General features: G+C 38.1%; 1 protein-coding gene across 3 annotated transcripts in view; it reads left to right on the top strand.

The window, feature by feature from the left end:
* CEP95 (centrosomal protein 95) overlaps window positions 1-19,569 on the top strand; it is a 43,920-nt gene that overhangs the window by 9,438 nt on the left and 14,913 nt on the right. The window contains exons 5-11 of one of the 3 annotated variants that reach the window (XM_012523529.4): window positions 2,715-2,820; window positions 4,432-4,550; window positions 6,538-6,666; window positions 7,406-7,599; window positions 9,745-9,857; window positions 10,039-10,168; window positions 11,161-11,314. In XM_012523529.4, the coding sequence (XP_012378983.1) occupies window positions 2,715-2,820; window positions 4,432-4,550; window positions 6,538-6,666; window positions 7,406-7,599; window positions 9,745-9,857; window positions 10,039-10,168; window positions 11,161-11,314 (945 nt within the window). The remainder of the gene's footprint in view (window positions 1-2,714; window positions 2,821-4,431; window positions 4,551-6,537; window positions 6,667-7,405; window positions 7,600-9,744; window positions 9,858-10,038; window positions 10,169-11,160; window positions 11,315-19,569) is intronic. The other 2 variants (XM_058284537.2, XM_058284538.2) reach the window with 2 other exon arrangements.

Below are 19,569 nucleotides of genomic sequence, written 5' to 3' on the forward strand. Positions count from 1 at the left end.
TCAGGTTCCTCCTGACCGCTGAGTCAGCCGTGAAGAAAATCGAAGACAACAACACACTTGATTTCATTGTGAAAGTCAAGGCTAACCAGCACCAGATCAAACAGGCTGTGAAGAAGCTCTATAACACTGACCTGGACTAGGTCAACACCCTGATCAGGCCTGATGGAGAGAAGAAGACACATGTTCGACTGGTTCCTGACTGATGTTTTGGATGTAGTCAACAAAATTGGGATCGTTAAAACCGAGTCTAGCTGGCTAATTCCAAATATATGATTTTTTATCATAAAAGAAAAAAAAGTATAGGTAAAGACTAGAAGGAAAGATCCAGCATGCCACATGGGAAATTTATTTTTTTATTTTGTAAAATTTTAAGTGTTTAATGTATATTTAGTACCAGCCTGGATACTCTGGGAGGATTTCAAGCTGCATGTCATATTCATTGCTCTCAGAGAAAGTAAAAACTCAATTCAGGGAGACAGCCCTAATACATATATTAAACATACAACAGAGGAATTGGAAAAGAGTATCAAAAGTGAACCACATGGTGGTGGCATGATGTGTGGGAATTCTGCACATTATGAATGATTGTGTTGTAAGCTCACAACTTCTCTTAAAAAAGAAAAAAGAAAAAAGAACCACATGTGAAACTAACCTACTTCCAGACTACCAGTAGGTGTTTGGATGCCCTGTGGCTTGGCTCTTCAGTCTTTTTAGCAGGAAGGTTAAGAGGTTGAAAAGCCCCCTCTGACTAAGGATTTTAAGATTAACTTAAAATGTGCAGACAGCCAGGTTTTACAATTTAGTGCTTTAGAGGGATGGTGGTGGCCTAGCTAGGATAAGGCATTGGGAATGGAGAGACCAGAACAGAACTGGAAGATACCCTTGAGTCTGGTGATAGTGAAATACTGAGGGAGATTCCCAAAGGAGGTTGGTAGTATGTGCTAAACTGAGCAGTTCTAGGAGGAAGTAGCTCAGATGGGGCCTCTCTATATGGCACTACCTTAGTTGGATAACTTTTTCTAAGGTCTGATACTCAACTCTGTAACTTCAGTCTTTTTATTTGGCACTATTACATAGAGCTGATCAGATTCTTCAACATGCCACTTAACAATGAGGGGAAATAAATCCTTATTATTGGTATTCATATCAGCTGTGCAAGGTAGCGTCTACCTGGTACCTGAGCCAGTTGTCATTTGCTACTGAAGAACAAGGGCTTTGAAGGCAGACTGAGGGTTCATTGCCAAGTTCTGCCCCTCACGGTATGATTGATACTCTCTAAGCCTCAGTTTCTCCATCTGATGTCTTCATGGTGGTGTAGGTTAAAAAAATGTCAGTATACATAAATAGTTTAAAATGCTGCTTGGTGAATATAGAAATAGAAAAAAATAAAGGTGGGTATGTAGAAATGGGAATGGGGATATCCAGAGGAATGTTCCAAATCTTAGGAACTTTCACCCACATCCCTCCTAAAATCGTTGCCCTAGTGAGTTATTGCCATTGATGAAAGTATGTATTCCTTAAGTATGGTCAGGTAGAAAAAAAGATGGACAACTACTAGTCTTAGGAAACATTTTATCCAAGCCTTGATTTGATGTAGTCTGACTTTTTTTTCCTTTTTAAAAATGTATTTTTTTAATATCAATGTCATGTGTTACCCAGTTAACACAAGATAACTGCAATAACATGAAATCTGCTTTAGTCAGTAGTTAAACTGCCCCCTTATTTTTGTTCATTTTTTCATTTTTGTGTGATTTGGAACCATGTCCGTTCTAACTACTTTAGGCTGAGAAGGGACATAGATATTATGGGGCAGAGGAATGGAATTGTTTTGCTTGCAGTTGAAGATACTCCTTCTTTTTGGGCTGGGGCCAGTCTATCATCATCGTTTTGTTAGTTGTCCAGGGCAAACCCGAAGAACTGTAGAGTAGGAGTTGGGTACATTTCTGTTGGTTTTCAGGGCTCCACCAACATAGAACAATCTGTAAGCGTTAAATCTCTGAGAAATATGTATAATAAGTAAATTGGAAATTACAAGTTCAAATAGAAGTAGAAGAATCGGGGATTTATACTGAAGTATAACTATGTTATACTGGGGAAATAGCTTTTGATATATTCCCATATAGAGGGAATTGAGGGTGTTGATTTCATGTGGCCATGTGGCTTGCCTATGGTGTCTATCTCTAGGCTCCCTCAGGAGCACTTTTGTTTGTGGCTTTGTTTACTATGGCATTTTGTGGAGTCTGACTCTGAGACCTGCTGGAGCATAACCTTCAGAATCACCTCCTGGCTCACTGATGTAGTCTGACTCTTAGTTAGATTAAGGCATGATTATCTTGGGAGTTTGAGGTAGGTTTACACAGTCATGTTTTTCTGAAGCCGTACCCTATCCATCTTGATTGATTGCATCAGACATCCTTACAGGTAGACAAAAAGGAATAAAAATAAACCTATGACTTAGCTTAAGAACTAAAACTTTGCTAACACAATTGTAGAACCTTTCTTTAAAGCAACACCTGTATTGTTTTTTTGTTACCAATCTATGCTCATTAGGGATGATGATTTAGTTCTTTCTAATTTCACTTTCACAAGAGCCCAGTTTACTAGGAGGGGTTGGGGTTACCTTACTGTCCTCATCTCTCCCTATGCCTTATGTAAATACAGTAGTGTTGACTCTATATAGGTATAGTAGTGATGATGTTGTTTTTTCTAAATAGGTGACACTGAACAGGGTTTTAAAGAATCATACCGAGGAGTACCTTTGGAAAAGCCAGAAAGTACCAAAGAATCCAAATCATCATGGAAAAGAGTTTCCTTTGGAAGGTAGCACTCAAAGTCTGTGAATTTAATTAAAACAAGTTATGCTTTTCCTCCTCCTATGAGTTAAAATTGCACACAGTATTCCATAATGGCAACAAAAAAACAACAAAATTTTTTACTAATTTCTTGTGTAAAACCTTCCTAGAGGTGTTTTAAGAACCTTGGGCTATATATAATGCTTAATTCTCAGCATTACTCATTTTTTCATTTTTTTCCCCCTTGATCTTCAAAGTAGTTCATATTCCTTGTAGAAAACTTGAAAAGTGCAGATAGAGAAATAAAAAAGAAGCAGAAAAAAAGGTGAAATCTACCATTTAAAACTAAGCAACTGCCAGTAACATTTTGTTGTACTTTAAATCTTTTTACTATGCTTTTTCTTTTTTGGATTTAGTCATATTGTCTATATAATGTTTCTTGCATTTTTTAAATTTAACACATCAAGTCTTTTCCCAAGTTGTTAAACTGTTTATAATCTTTTTTTTTTCATTTTTTTAAAAAGCTAAATAGATCACACAAAATGTTACAAAATCATAGGAGGTTCCCATATACCCCACTCCCCACCCCCACCCAGTTCCTCCCATATCAACATCCCCTTTCATCAGTAAGGCACATTTATTGCATTTGGTGAATATGTCCTGGAGCCCTGCCACACCACATGGACCATAACTTACATTGTTGTTTGTTTATAATCATTTTTAATCACTCTCAACATACCATTTATATGGTTGCATTAGAATTTATTAAACCATTACTCTAAAGTGGAGGTTTCTTTTCCTACTTTGTTTTATATATATATTTTTTTAATGTGATAAATATCTTTCTTTTTCTTTTTCTTTCTCATCTCCTATCATTAGACTATGTTCAGAGTCAAAGAAAATGAATGTTTAAGGCTATTAGTAAAAGTTGCCAAATTGCTTTCCAAAAGGGCCATGCCTATTTGTATACCCACCAGCAGTGTAAAAGTACCAGGTTACTGCCCATTCTTGAACCAGTATCATTGACCAATAGCAGAGTTTCAAAATTTCTGCTGCTTTCATAGTCAAATATGTCATTACTGGTTTGAGTTGTACTTCTTTGCAAACTAGAGGTTGAATGTGATGCTATGACTTTATTTTAAATATCTGATGCTCAATTTTTTAAATGGAGTTGGTCATGGTTTGAAAATACAGGAAATGCCTTCTTTTTTAAGTATAGTGCCTTGGAGAAAGTGTCTCAAAAGAGTCCACTGTAAGATGAAGTTTCTAGACTTTATTTTTCATTATTAGACGTTTTTAAGCAAAATGAGTGCAACAATGAAACAATACAAGGTATTTAATGTAAAATTAATGCCCTACCCTGACTCCCCTCTACTCTTACACCTAAAGAATAACCAGTGTTTACCACTCAGTGTGCGTGTTTTTCCATATAAATCCTTGATGCGTTATATACTATTATTTCCAATTTTAATATATCAGTCAGAATAAAATAGCTAAGTAGCAAGATGTGATAAGAATCTTTTTTCTGTCCTTGGGCCCAGGCCCAGCAGCCTGCTTAAAGTAGGAGTGGAATTACGGGTGGAGATCGGGTCCCATGGTAAGGGTCCTCTGTGGTCAGTCAGGCTGTGAACTCTTTCAGGTGCTCCCCATTGTCATCTGAGGAGTTGGGACCCTCTTGGGATGGAGATGAAGCAGAATCCTCTGGTGAAATAATTAGACTTGGGGACACAGCACATACCTTTTCTCTAAGAAGTAATGGTGAGTAACTGGTACTTCAAATAGAACTTATTGTTATTCAACATATAACTATAAAAATGTAAATAATTTTACTTTGGAGTGTTTAAAGTTGAGTAGAATAGAGAGAGCCCTAACTGGACATGAGAACTGAAATTTCCAATTATCATCATTATCCACTAAATATGAACAGTTATCCAAAATCACTGTCAAGTAGTAATGATAAACATGTGGACAGATAAATCCAAGGCAAATAAGTGGGTACAAGTTTGTCAGGTAATCTGTGGACTCTCATACCCTGGGTAGAGAATTCTGGATACAGTTTTAAAATGATATTCCATCAGTACAATTTCCTGAACTGGGGTGGTTCACTTTTTTCATGGTTTCAACTACCAACTCCATAGAGCCAGTGGCAATTTTCCCCCCAGGTTTCAGGCAACATTCCAACAGTCTCCTGCTTATATACAGTAGACATGAATATCTTTTGAACCTCCCAACTTGCCCACCTTCAGTCATCTCACTCCTGTCCTGCCCACCATGGTTGGTAAGTTCTTCTCTGTCATCATATTGTTCTCTCTGCTGGGGTGCTTTTCCTTCCTTTATTATCCTCCAGTGCCTGGCCTTCCCCACCTGCCTGAGTCTGTTTCTATGTGTAGCCTCTTCATTTTTCTGTAATAATATCCATAAATTGCATGGTAACTTACAGTTTGTCTATTTTGCAAACTGTGAGGGATAGTAGCCACATGATACTCATTCAGCACATTTTTCAAGTGCCTTCACTGTTGCCAGGTATTTTCTGTTTCTAGGCAGTGGTAATATAGACTGTGAACCAAACTGACACGAACACCTGCCCTCATGTAGCTTACATTCTACTTGTGGAGGCAGCCAATAAATAAACAATATATTAAGTAAGTAAAGTGTATAGAAATGATTCTTATTTTAGTATCCCAAAGCTTGGCAAAAACACCAGACCCACAATGTAAGTTTTTTTGTTTTTGTTTTTTTTTAATGGAAGTTCAAAAATGCTAGAGTAGGATTAAGTACATTAAACTGGGAATCAGGTGGCCTGTGTTCTTTTTCCAGACACTACTACTGGCTGTGTGACTCTGGACAATGCCCTTATCTTTTCTGAACCCTGGTTTCTTCAAGTGTGAAATTAAAGAACTGTATTAAATCATCTCTGAGCTCTATTTCAGCATTCATGCTTAGATTCAAAGGAATAGACATTATCTTGCAAGGAATTATGTTCAAAAAAAGAAAATCTAGAAGATCAGACAGTAGAACAAAAACATAAGTTTGCCTTAGAGATAGACAAAGTAATGGAGTGAAGAGTCAAGTGTAGTTAATACAAGAAGATTGATAGGGTGGTGATTTTAGAAATGGTGTTCTCTGCTATCATTTGTTGTGTAGAAAGGTACATCTGTAAAAAGTGAATTACTTGTTTTCAGAATATAACTTCCCTGACCAGAGAAGAGTTGAGGGTAATGTGATTAGGGCAAAGGAGAAAAGGTTGAGAGAAAACCAGATGAAGGTGTTTTTTTGCTTGTTGGGTTTATGGTACCTTCCTTTTATATTAGGATTTAAGAATTGAAGTAACTCTCTCATCTACATTTACTGGCATCTAATTAAGGCCCCAATTCCTGGAGTCAGAAATCTATGATTAATATGCTAGCCAAGACTCCCTACCATAGGTATGTTTGTACCCATATATATATTCACACAATAATCATCATTTCTACAACTCTGATACATATTTTTTCTAAATCAAAGTCATGAAACATTGTATAAAACATTGCTTTTACATTGCATAAATTATTGTGGGCTACAGAACTGCATCTTTCTATCTGATAGTAATTAAAAATAATTGGTATTTTGAGCAATCTGTCCCACATAATTTTGTAATTATACCAGCCCTGAGATTTTTATCCTGAGTACAAAACTCTTGGCTTCCAGAATAACGTTCAGCAAACTACTGTGATAGTTTTTAAAAATTTTCTTTACTATTTTCTAGGTGCCCAAAGTTCTAATGAAATGCAGTCTAAAAAAGCCTCAACCTCACCAAGTTCTAAATCACATGAAGTATTGAACCCTCCCTCATCTAGTTTTTTGTCTAAGAGTAAGACAACCTTTGGTGAAGACAGTGAGTAGTAATGTGGTATTTATTAGTTCTTGAGACTACTGCTCTGAGTTGGGGACCATACTTAGTTGTTGGGACAATTGCTTATTGCTGTTAGCCTTTTTACTTCTGCTGCTCGATACTTTACGTTATTTTATTTGGTTTTATATTTAAATGTTTGCTATTAATTATTAGCTCTGATCCTGCTTGAAATGACTTTTGGTTGCATATTTTTACATCCACTATTTTATCATCTAAATCTTTTCAAAGACAAATTTTCTGTTTTTTATGGACAAGAGTCTGACACATTTGTCTATCAGTTGATGATATTCTAATTACTAGTGAATGATAAAATATAGTAACTTGAAAAATATTCCTGTTCCTTATTGTTATGTCTGGCATTTTAATACAGTAGTATTCTGTAAAATTATTAATGGCTAGTATGTAGAAAAACTATAATATCTATAGCCATTCTTCAAGCCATTTTGGTTACTTTCAATTTTTCATTATTTTTTTAAATACATTTCAGGGAGCAGTTTTTTTTTAACAAGATTAAAGTTATGTTCTTCCTGATTTAATTAGATCCCTCTTTGTTTACCGAGGATGAGTCCCTGGTTTAATTGTGTTTTTTTTTTTTTAAATGAGTTTAAAATGTACCTCTGAGAAGAGTGCATGAACATGTTTGTATGGATATGTATGTATCAAATGATTTCTTTCTTAAGAGTTTCATCAGAATGTCTTCTTTACTTTGTTCTATTTTTAGTGGAAATTCCTTCTGTAAATATGATTCCAAGTGCCAGGAAGCTGGGGGAACCTATCCAATCAGCTCTTCCTTTATATCCGCCCTACCACCCTCCAGAATCGAGAGCACCCTGCCCCATAGGAAAAGAGTACTGGCATTCAAGTCACTTCTCCCCTGCCATGAATTCTACTGGAGAGCACACAGAATTTTATGTGGTAAGTGGAAAAGCTTGCTCTCATTTGAATAGAAGTATATATATTTAAAGAGGTCTAGTCTTATAATAGTCAAGGATATTCCACTAATAAAAGCGTTGTACTTAAAATTCATCTTTGCATACACTTGCATATTCTTCATCTGGAAAAATAGGGACAGAATAAATATATAAAAAGAGAGATAAGAATCAACACATACTTAGTGTTTATTTTGTGCCAGGCATGTTTTGGGACCTTGACAGAGATTAAAAAAGTTACTCCTCACAACAACGCTGGGGTAGATGCTTGTCTTCTTTTAGTTCCCCAGGGTTGCCGTAACTGTGTGCCACAAACTGGGTGGCATAAAACAACAGAAATTCGTTGTCTCACAGTTTTGGAGGTTAGAAGTTGAAATCAAGTGTGGGCAGGGCCATGTTGCCTCTGTAGGGCAGAGAGTTCTTTCTTGACTCTTCCTGACTTCTGGTGGTTTGCTAGATATCCTTGGCATTCTGTGGCTGGCAGCTGAAGCACTTAAAGCTCTGCTTCTCTTGTAACATGGCTTTCTCCCCAATGTCTTTGTGTCCAGATTTCCCTCTTCTGATAGGGACACCAGTCATATTCAGTTTGAGTTCACCCTAATCCAGTTTGGCCTCATCTTAACTAATCACATCTTCAAAGACCCTATTTTTTCTGAATAAGGTCACATTCATGGGACAGAGATAAGACTTGAACATAACTTTTGATGGAACCCAATTCAATCCATAACAGTACTAATTTATTTCTCATGGGGAGCTGATGTGGAGAGGATAAGTATGTAGTCTGAGGTCACAAAGCTATTATAGGGCGAACATTTGAACTCAGGCACTCTGGCTTCAGAACCGGTTTGTGTGTCCTTAAATAATTGCAATTTTAAAAATATAAGAAAGTAAGGAAAAGAAAATAAGAAAAGTCCTTTTTTATACAGTCATCCTGTCCCTACCTTCCTTGAAAGAACAGACAGGTATATGCAGAAGGAAAATATGTAAATAAGAATTTTCATTATTAAAAATATTCAAACAATGCAGGAAAAAAACAAAGATTAAATAAGCACCAGTAACATTGGGTGACCATGATTCTACACATTCTGTGCATCTGTTCAGAAAAGAGAGTGGATAGATAAAAGAGAGAGATGAAAATGGGATCATAGGATAATGGTTACCTTTGGGGGTAGGTGAGGGGATGGCACAAGGATATCTGAGTTGACCTGGATGGCACTTAAATGGGAGAGCTCATTTTGATTAATTCATTCAGATGGACACTTAAACTTCAATAAAACTTATTATTATTTATGGGATCATATTATTGTTATTATTTAGTAAAAAGTATTCAGTTTAATTTTACTTGAGTAGCAAAAAATTACTGACATGAAATGAAAGGGATCGCTAATCAAATAAATATTTCTTTACCATAAGAAATAATTCCCAAAGTCTTCATCTAAGATTAAGAAAATAAATTATCAGTAATGTTAAGAGTTTATATTCATATTTTGGAAAGTTTCTTTGTTTCAACGGTTTCAATTTTAGATGTTAAGATAACATGAATACTTTTCACCTGGATTTGATCATTTTATCATTGTCCAAGTATAGTTGTAATCTCTGAATTTTCATGTTATAGAACACCTGTTTTGTTTTTGTTTTTGTTTTTATTTTTAATAAAGTTAACAAATCACAAGAAACATTACATTGAAAAACATAAAAAACAAAAAACATAAGAGGTTCCCATATAACCCACTCCCCACCCCCACCTCATCATTTTTGTAAATTGTATTTTTTTGAAGATGTAAACATCACAAAAAAAATTACATTAAAAAATAAAAGAGATTCTTCCCATATATCTCCCACACCCCAAGAGAGTACCTGTTTTTATGTTTGAGTGGTGTCTTGACTTGCTATACATTATTCTCTAGCCAAATTATTTTTTCTTAGCACAAGTTTGTAGATATTGCTCCATTCCTTTGGTAGTCAGTGGGGTATTTTGACAAATGCAGTAAATAAACAAATATGGAAAATTAAGACACCTAGCTTTGTGCTGTGAGCTACTTCCGACTCTTCAATGCCCTCCAAAGAAAGTTCTTATTTTTATGTCTCATCTTTGTAGTTTTTCAAATCATCTCTTTTCTGTTTTTAATAGGAACCAGATGATAGAGTTCTCTTAACTTCCAAGCTACCTAAAGATAGTAAACGGGAAACTTATCCAGCTCAGATCCATGCCTCCAGGATAAGGAGGCTTCCCAAAGAAAAACGGTAACATTACTGCAGGCTTTTATGTTCATAATCTATTTGCAAAGGGATTTGAAGAGTGAGGGATGGTGTTTACTCCAAATTTAGCTATGTAAACCAGAATGAAATACTTTTTAAAGTAGTTATTTTGAATTAAGTAATAGTACTTGGGCATTTAAATGTCGCATGGCCACTTTTATTACAGATCTGAAAACAGATCTGCAGTCTCATCCTGGGATTTACCTTTTCCCCAGAGGCTAAGAAAGAGGTTAACAGAACAAGAATTACATGCAGTGTCAGAGAAACTCTCTCAACGGCTCTCTGAACTAGACTGGGTGAGTGTCTCTTTCACCTGGCTTGATATTGCCATGGGATGGTGGTTATTTATGTGATTTCCCAATTGAATGTGTAAATGTAGCTTAAGGTATTGGAAAATGAGTTGTGTCTTAGTTACTCTGAAAATGTTCCGTAAGTCAGGTAGGACATAGCATGAACAATGATGCCTTTCATGATATAACCAAATATGGTACAGATCAAAATTTATTGAATTCTGATTAAAACTATTAATGTGTATGATTGCATTGAACGATTTAGATATGTCTATATTGTTTCTCTTCGCCACTTAAAGACAGATCTGGTATAAAATTAGATGGGAAGTGGGGGTGCCTGCCTACCACATGGGAGGTCCTGGGTTCAGTTCCCAGTGCCTCCTAAAAAGGTGGGGGAGAGAAATAAATAAATGTTTTTTTTAAAAATTAGATGAATCACTGATTCTCTCATAATAAAATATTACAGTTTTGAGATTTCATTAAATAAATGTGTCAAATCCTTATGTAACTTACTCTAGACTTTACTGAAATTGAATAATCAGGACTGGTATACACCCTTTAAAAACTGAACATGTAGATGCGCAACACCTGGTGATAAACCAGTTTTGGTTCTGGAGAGAGAGCTTATCAGATTGGACAAAAACATACTAACCAATGTATAACTGCTCCAGACTTTCTAAGACACCCCCTTATGTAAAATGGAAACTTAATATCAGTCAATCAGAACATTTCCTCTCTTGGCTTCCACCTTTGTCCTATGTAAACAACCCCGTTATACCCCCCAGTGGAGCGTTCTTCTATTTTCTGAATGGGATCCTACCAAATTCGTTAATTACTCAATAAAGCTGAGATCTGAAATTGCAAAACTAAACAAAACCATGCATGATATTCTGAAAACTGATTAGCATCTACTTATCAGAGGAGGCTTTTTATCTACTCCTCCCGACTTACATTCTGCTGAAATCAGTGAAAGATGTTGAAAATAATTTTCTCAATAGATGTTAAAAAGTGCCCTGGGTGATCGAATTAAAGAAAAGACTCACTCTGAAGGTGAGGATGCTGGAAAGGAAGAGATGGAGAGTGGAAATGATGAGGCACTGTCTCAGCATAGTGACAGCATAATGGAGTGTGGACCAAAGAAGCTAAAACAAGGTACTTGACCCAGAGAGGTCTAGAATGCGGACATCTACTTGAACTACTCAGGCAGTTCCCTGTTGTTGTTTCATTTTTTTAGAGAAGTTAGTTTTACAAAATAATCAAGCAGAATGTACAGAGTTCCCATATCCCCTCCCATCCACAATACACACTGTCCTTCCTATTATTAATACTTTGCTTAACTGTAATGAATTGTTAAAATTGATGAAACAGTATTATTATAATTATACTCTTAACTATAGTCCATAGTTTACAGTAGGTTTCACTCTTTGTGTTGTACAGGTCTGTGATTTAAAAATTTTTTTTTTTTTTTTTTAAGATTTATTTATTTATTTAATTTCCCCCCCTCCCCTGGTTGTCTGTTCTTGGTGTCTATTGCTGTGTCTTGTTTCTTTGTCCGCTTCTGTTGTCGTCAGCGGCACGGGAAGTGTGGGCGGCGCCATTCCTGGGCAGGCTGCACTTTCTTTTCACGCTGGGCGGCTTTCCTCACGGGCGCACTCCTTGCGCGTGGGGCTCCCGCACGCGGGGGACACCCTTGCGTGGCACGGCACTCCTTGCACGCATCAGCACTGCGCATGGCCAGCTCCACACGGGTCAAGGAGGCCCGGGGTTTGAACCGCGGACCTCCCATATGGTAGACGGACGCCCTAACCACTGGGCCAAAGTCCGTTTCCCTAAAAAATTTTTTATTTTGGTAGCACATACATATATAACTGAAATTTTCCCATTTAACTACTTTTAAATATAAAATTAATTGGTGTTTGTTACATTCACAGTGTTGTGCTACCATCACCACCAACCATTACCAAAACTTTTCCTTATCTCCAAGCAGAAACACTACACCGATTGGGCATTAACTCCCCATTCTGAACGCCCCATGGCGCCTAGTAATATGTATTCTAGTTTCTGACTATGAATTTGCATACTCTTATTTCATATCAGTGAGATCATATGACATTTATCCTTTAGTGTCTAGCTTATTTCACTCAATATGAAATCTTCAAGATTCATCGATGTTGTCACATGTATCAGAATTTCGTTACTTTTTAGGACAATAATATTCCATTGTATATATAAACCACATTCTGTTTATCCATTCATCTGTCGATGGACACTTGGGTTCCTTCCACCTTTTTGCAACGGTGAATATTATTACTTTGAACATCAGTGTGATCGGTTCGAATTTCTGTTTGTCAATTCTTTTGGGTATATCCCTAGATCAAATGGTAATTCTATAGTTAACTTTCTGGGGAACTGCCAGACTGTTTTCCACATTGTCTGCACCATTTTACATTCCTATCCATAATGAAGGAGTGTTCCTGTTTCTTCACATCCTCTATAACTTGATATTTCCGTTTTTTTTTTTAATTGTACCCATTCTAGTAAGTTGTAAAATGTTATATCATTGTGTTTTTGTTTCTTAACCAAATCAATTTTATTGATACATTTTTTTCATCTTTATAAATTGATTTATATTTACATTTTATATAAATGAAATCATACACTATGTTCAACAGTATGTTTAGTTCAAAGTAACACAATCATACAGTATTTGTCTTTTTGTGTCTGGCTTGGTAATGTCCTCCAGGTTCATCCATGTTTTCATATGCCTTATGACATCATTTCTTCTTACAGCTGTATAATATTCCATCATGTGAATACACCAGTTTGTTTATCCATTCATCGATTGATGGACACCTGGGTTGTTTCCAGATTTTGGCAATTGTGAATAATGCTGCAGTGAACATCAGTGTTCACATGTCTATTCACGTCACTGCTCTCGGTTCGTCTGGTTATATACCCAGTAGTGGTATTGCAGGGTCATGTGGCAAATCTATTTTCAGCTTTGTCAGGAACTCCCAAATAGTCCTCCACACTGGTTGTACCATTCTGCATTCCCACCAACAGTGAATATGCATTCCCATCTCTCCACATCCTCTCCAACATTTGTAGTTCTCTGTCCTTTTTTTTTTTTTTTTAAAGATTTATTTATTTATTTAATTCCCCCCCTCCCCTGGTTGTCTGTTCTTGGTGTCTATTTGCTGCGTCTTGTTTCTTTGTCCGCTTCTGTTGTCGTCAGCGGCACGGGAAGTGTGGGCGGCGCCATTCCTGGGCAGGCTGCACTTTCTTTTCACGCTGGGCGGCTTTCCTCACGGGCGCACTCCTTGCGCGTGGGGCTCCACGCAGGGGACACCCTTGCGTGGCACAGCACTCCTTGCGCGCATCAGCACTGCGCATGGCCAGCTCCACACGGGTCAAGGAGGCCCGGGGCTTGAACCGCGGACCTCCCATATGGCAGACGGACGCCCTAACCACTGGGCCAAAGTCCGTTTCCCGTCTCTGTCTTTTTAAGAGTGGCCATTCTGATAGGTGTGAAACAATAGCTCATTGTAGTTTTTTTTTTTTTTTTTTTTTAATTTTTTTTTATTGACTTTGTAATAATATTACATTAAAAATATATATGTGAGGTCCCATTCAACCCCATCCCCCCACCCCCCCCTCTCCCCCCCCCCCCAACAACACTCGTTCCCATCATCATGACACATCCATTGGATTTGGTAAGTACATCTTTGGGCACCTCTGCACCTTATATACATTGGTTCACATCATAGCCCATACTCTCCTCCATTCCATCCAGTGGGCCCTGTGAGGATTTACAATGTCCGGTGATTGCCTAGTACCATCCAGGGCAGCTCCATGTCCCAAAGACGCCTCCACCTCTCATCTCTTCCTGCCTTTCCCCATACCCTTCGTCCACTATGTCCACTTTTCCCATTCCAATGCCACCTCTTCTATGTGGACATTGGATTGGTTGTGTCCATTGCACCTCTATGTCAAGAGGAGGGTCAGATTCCACCTGGATGCTGGATGCAATCCTCCCATTTTCAGTTGTAATCACTCTAGGCTCCATGGTGTGGTGGTTGTCCTTCTTCAACTCCATCTTAGCTGAGTGTGGTAAGTCCAATAAATCAGATTGTAGGTGCTGGAGTCTGTTGAGGCTCAGGATCTGGCTATCACATTGTCAGTCCAGAGATTCAAATCCCCTAAATATATCTTAAACCCCAACATTAACTGCACCTCCAGCACATTGGCATGAAAGTCTTATGAAGGGAGATCCCATCTGAGTCCAGATTCATTACACATAAACACCATTTCCAAAGAGGGGCCATCTGCCCTGGTAGTTAACCCCATCGGCCATGACCATAACTCCCGTGGGTCTCTTTAGCCCTCAAAGGAACCAATATCTGGGGGTTGTATCTGCTTTATCTGTCTCTCTGACTCTGCTCAGTTGTGCATGAGGGCAAACCTTCTGCCAGCCTCCAGACTCTTTTTTAGAAACTCGTAGCCATATAAACTCATTTCTCCTTTCCATTTCCCCCTTACTTTAGGTCAAACAGCATTTTAAAGTCATGGTATTTTATGTAGACATGGATATTCTGCTGATCCGCATTGAACCTTCCGTATAAGGTCATTTTCCAGTTGCATCATCAGTTGGTAGTTGATAGTGGTCCCTCGTTGCCAGGGAGGCTCATCCCCGGGTGTCATGTCCCACGCTGGGGGGAAGGCATTGCATTTACATGCTGAGTTTGGCTTCGAGACTGGCCACATTTGAGTAACATGAAGGCTGACAGGAGGAAATTCCCAGGCACAAAGTTGTTCTAGGCCTTGTTCTTATTTTGGGTTTATCAGCTCACAAGCATAGTCATTAGCATCAGGGGCTCACTGTTGAACCCTCACTCCCTCCCGGTCCCCGCCACTGTACCTGGGAGACTGTCGCTGCTCCCCTAGGGACCACGACAGAGCACCACTGGCCAGGAACCCAGGACCCCCCCTACTGTGGTTTTTAATTGTTGCCACTATGAGTATATCCAAACATTACCGTGCACCCTGGACATATGTTCTGTACAGCTCCCTGTCAGTCATATATCACCTGTCATTGGTATCCCATACCAGTATCCCTCCATTGCCATTGTTGAAACACTCTGTGATCCAGAACTCCCCGAAATTTGAAGCCCAATATAATTTCATGGTCCCTTACTAGGGAATGGCATATAGCGATGAGCTTAAAGGATAGATAAAGAACTTGGATAAAGTTAGATAAAGAACTTAGATAAAGAATGTTGACTTGAAAAAATTCCACATCCTATCTTTTTCTTTTTTTTTTTTTTTTTTTTTACCCCCCCCCCTAATTATTCAGCTTTTCTTCACAGGAGTCCTAGACCACAGCAATGTATATATATAATATACAGCACTCCCACACATCCACCAGAAAACCTTTTCCCTTCCACAGTGATACTCTTACGCCCTATTCATATCATATTTACTTAAAGTGATGTACAGAGTCTGAGACATTAGCTTTCTAACAAGGTGACATCTGTGCTTACATTGTGGTGCATACTTTAGGATACACAGTTCTTTACATTTTTAGTTATCCTATGTTTTACATTATGGTTTACATTATCAGTCTGTCATCTCCTATATGTTATAGTGTAATATTACATGTTTTATATCCATCCTTGTGTACTCTCAAGAAACTCCTCTCTTACCCCCCATTTACTTTGGTTCCACACATTTAACGTCCATTTTCCCTTCCACCTTGGTGTCCTCAGTGATAGCCAACCTCCGTTTCCTAAGGAGCCACTTCCAGAGATAGATGGAATAGTGTTCAGGTCCTAACTTACTCAACTGCCCCAATGCCCTGGGAGCCACCCTTTCTCTCGAGGGATACAGTTCCCTCTATTTGATGGCATTAGTCCTCCCCAGGATGTGGGTCCACCCCCACTCTCACTACTTGGGTTTCTACCCCATGGTGTCACCCACTCTGGCAGAATGAGCATTTAGACATTCCCCAGGAGCCCGTCCTGCATCAGACCCTCCCCTCCGAGCATTCTAAACAGGTAACCCTCTTTATTATATTTTGATATGATTTTCTCGGCATTTTACTCTCCACCAACACCTGACCCTCTCCTGTCATTGTAGTTTGATTTGCGTTTCCCTAATCATTATTGATGTTGACATTTGTTCATGTGTTATTTTACCATTTGTGTTTCATTTTTGGACAAATGTCTTTTGAAGTCTTTTGCCCATTTTAAATCAAGTCATTTGTCTTTTTATTGTTGAGTTGTAACATCTCTTTATGGATATTAAACCCTTATTGGACATGTGATTTCCAAATATTTTCTCCCATTTTGTTGGCTGCTTTTTTACCCTTTTGACAAAGTCCCGTGAGGTGTAAAAATGTTTAATTTTCAGGAGGTCCCATTTATTTATTTTTTCTTTTCTTTTTTTTTTTTTTTAAGATTTATTTATTTATTCCCCCCACCCTGGTTGTCTGTTCTCTGTGTCTATTTGCTGTGTCTTCTTTGTCCGCTTCTGTTGTTGTCAGCGGCACGGGAGTGTGTGTTTCTTTTTGTTGCGTCATCTTGTTGTGTCAGCTCTCCGTGTGGGCGGCACCATTCCTGGGCAGGCTGCACTTTCTTTCACGCTGGGCGGCTCTCCTTTCGGGGTGCACTTCTTGCACGTGGGTCTCCCCTACGTGGGGGACACCCCTGCATGGCATGGCACTCCTTGTGCGCATCAGCACTGCACGTGGGCCAGCTGCACACGGGTCAAGAAGGCCTAGGGTTTGAACCACGGACCTCCCATATGGTAGGCGGACGCCCTATCCAGTTGGCCAAGTCCGCTTCCCTATCTTTTCTTTTCTTGCTTGTGCTTTGGGTGTAAGATTCAAGAAAGCACCACCAACCACAAGGTTTTTAAAATGCTCTCTACATTTTCTTCTACTAATTTTATGGTCGTGGCTTTTATATTTAGGTCTTTGATGCATTTTGAGTTTATTCTTGTATAAGGAGTGAGATAGGGGTCCTCCTTCATTCTTTTGGTTATAGACATCCAGTTCTCCCAGCACCATTTGTTGAGAGACTCTTTTATCCCATTTCTTTTGGCATTAATGTAGGTTGTGCATTTCTAGGAATTTGTCCTTTTCATCTAGGTTGTCTAGTTTGTTGGCATACAATTTCTGATAAGATCCTCTTATGATTCTTTTTATTGTGAGGTCAGCTGTAACTTTGCCCCTTTCATTTCTGATTTTATTTATTTTCGTTTTCTCTTTTTTCTTTGTTAGTCAAGCTAGGCTTTTGTCTTTTGTATTGATCTTCTCAAAGAACCAGCTTTTGTTATTCCTTTTTTTTTTTTTAATTTATTTTTTATTTATTTCTCTTCTCTTCCCCACCCCTTCTTGTCTGCTCTTTGTGTCCATTCGCTGTGTGTTCTTCTATGTCCACTTGCATTCTTGTCAGCGGCACCAGGAATCTGTGTCTCTTTTTGTTGTGTCATCTTGCTGCATCAGCAGTCTGTGTGTGCGGTACCACTCTTGGGGAGGCTGTGCTTTTTTTTCACGAGGGCAACTCTCTTTACAGGGCGCACTCCTTGTGTGTAGGGCTCCCCTCTGCAGGGGACACCCCTGCGTGATATGACACTCCTTGCATACATCAGCACCAAAGTGGGCCAACTCACCACACCGGTCAGGAGGCCCTGGGTTTGAACCCTGGTAGACAGATGCTCTATCAGTTGAGCCAAATCTGCTTTCCATGGTTTTCTTGATTCTCTATTTTTTTTTTTGTTCTTGATTTCATTAATCTGCTCTAATCCTTATTATTTGTTTCTTTCTGCTTGCTTTGGGAATGGTTTGCTGTTTTTTTTCTAGTTTCTCCAGTTGTTCAGTTAGATCTTTGATTTTAGCTCTTTTTACCTTTTTAATACAGGTGTTTAGGGTTATAAATTTCCTTCTCAAGACTGCCTTTGCTGTATACCATAAATTTTTATATATTGTATTCTTGTTTTCATTCCTCTCAATATAATTAACTGATTTCACTTGGAATTTCTTCCTTGACCCGCTGATTATTTTGGGTTGTGTTATTCAGCCTCCATACATTTGTGAATTTACCTCTTTCCAGTCTATTACTGATTTCCAGTTTCATTCCATTATGATCTGAGAGTGTGCTTTGTATAATTCCAATTGTTTTATATTTGTTGAGAGCTGCATTGTGACCTAACGAGGTCTACCCTGGAGAAAGATCACTGGACACTTGAGATCAATGTTTAAACTACTGAGTTTGAGTGCAACATTCTGTATTTGTCTGTTAGGTCTTACTCATTTATCATATTGTTTAAATTCTGTTTTCTTGTCTACTCATTCTGTCTTGTCTCTTTGTTCTATCAATTAATGTGAGTGGTGTGTTGAAGTCTCCAGATATTTTTGTAGAGATGTCTATTTCTTTCTTCAGTTTTGCCGGAGTTTGCCTCATGTATTTTACTGGGATTTGCTTCATGTATCTGGTTAGGTGCATAGATATTTATGACTTCTTTCTTTCTCATGGATTGTTCATTTTATTAACATATAATGACTTTCTATCTCTCTTAAAACTTCTTTGTATTTAAAGTCTGTTTTGTCTGATATTAGTATAGTTACCACTGCTCTTTTTTGGTTACTGTTTGCGTGTAGTATCTTTATCCAACCTTTCACTTTTAGCCAGTTTGTACCCCGGTCTAAGGTCAGTTTCTTGTAGGCAGGATATGGGTGGCTCATTTTTTTTTTAATCCATCCTGTCAGACTATATGTATTGATTGGGGAGTTTAATCCATTCACATTCAATGATACTACTATAAATGCATCATTTACTTCCACCATTTTATTCTTCGGTTTTCGTATGTCGTGTCTTATTTTCAGCTCTTTTTACTCTGAGTTATCCTTTCTGCAATTCTTGACTTCTACACTTTTCCTGCAAGCCTCTTTCCTATCTTTTTCTTTCAAGCTATAAGGCTCCCTTTAATATTTCCTGAAAAGATGGATTCTTTTTTATGAGCTCTCTTAGTTTCTTTGTGTTTGTGAATATTTTAAACTCACCTTCATATTTGAAGCACAGTTTTGCCTGATAAAGAATTCTTTGTTGGCAATTTTTATCTTTCAGTATCATAATTATATTATACTGCTGTTTCTCACCTCCATGGTTTCTGATGAGAAATCTGCGCTGAGTCTTACTGGATGTCGCTTGTGATGGTTTGCTTCTTTCTTGCTGCTCTCAGAATTTTTTCTATCTTTGACATTTGACATTTTGAGTAGTATGTGTCTTTTTTTTAATTTATTTATTTTATTCCCCCTCCCCCAGTTGTCCGCTTCTGTTGTTGTCAGCAGCATGGGAATCTGTGTTTCTTTTTGTTGCGTGATCTTGTTGTGTCAGCTCTCCATGTGT

Source organism: Dasypus novemcinctus, chromosome 21, assembly GCF_030445035.2.
Source record: "Dasypus novemcinctus isolate mDasNov1 chromosome 21, mDasNov1.1.hap2, whole genome shotgun sequence".
NCBI lineage: Eukaryota > Metazoa > Chordata > Mammalia > Cingulata > Dasypodidae > Dasypus > Dasypus novemcinctus.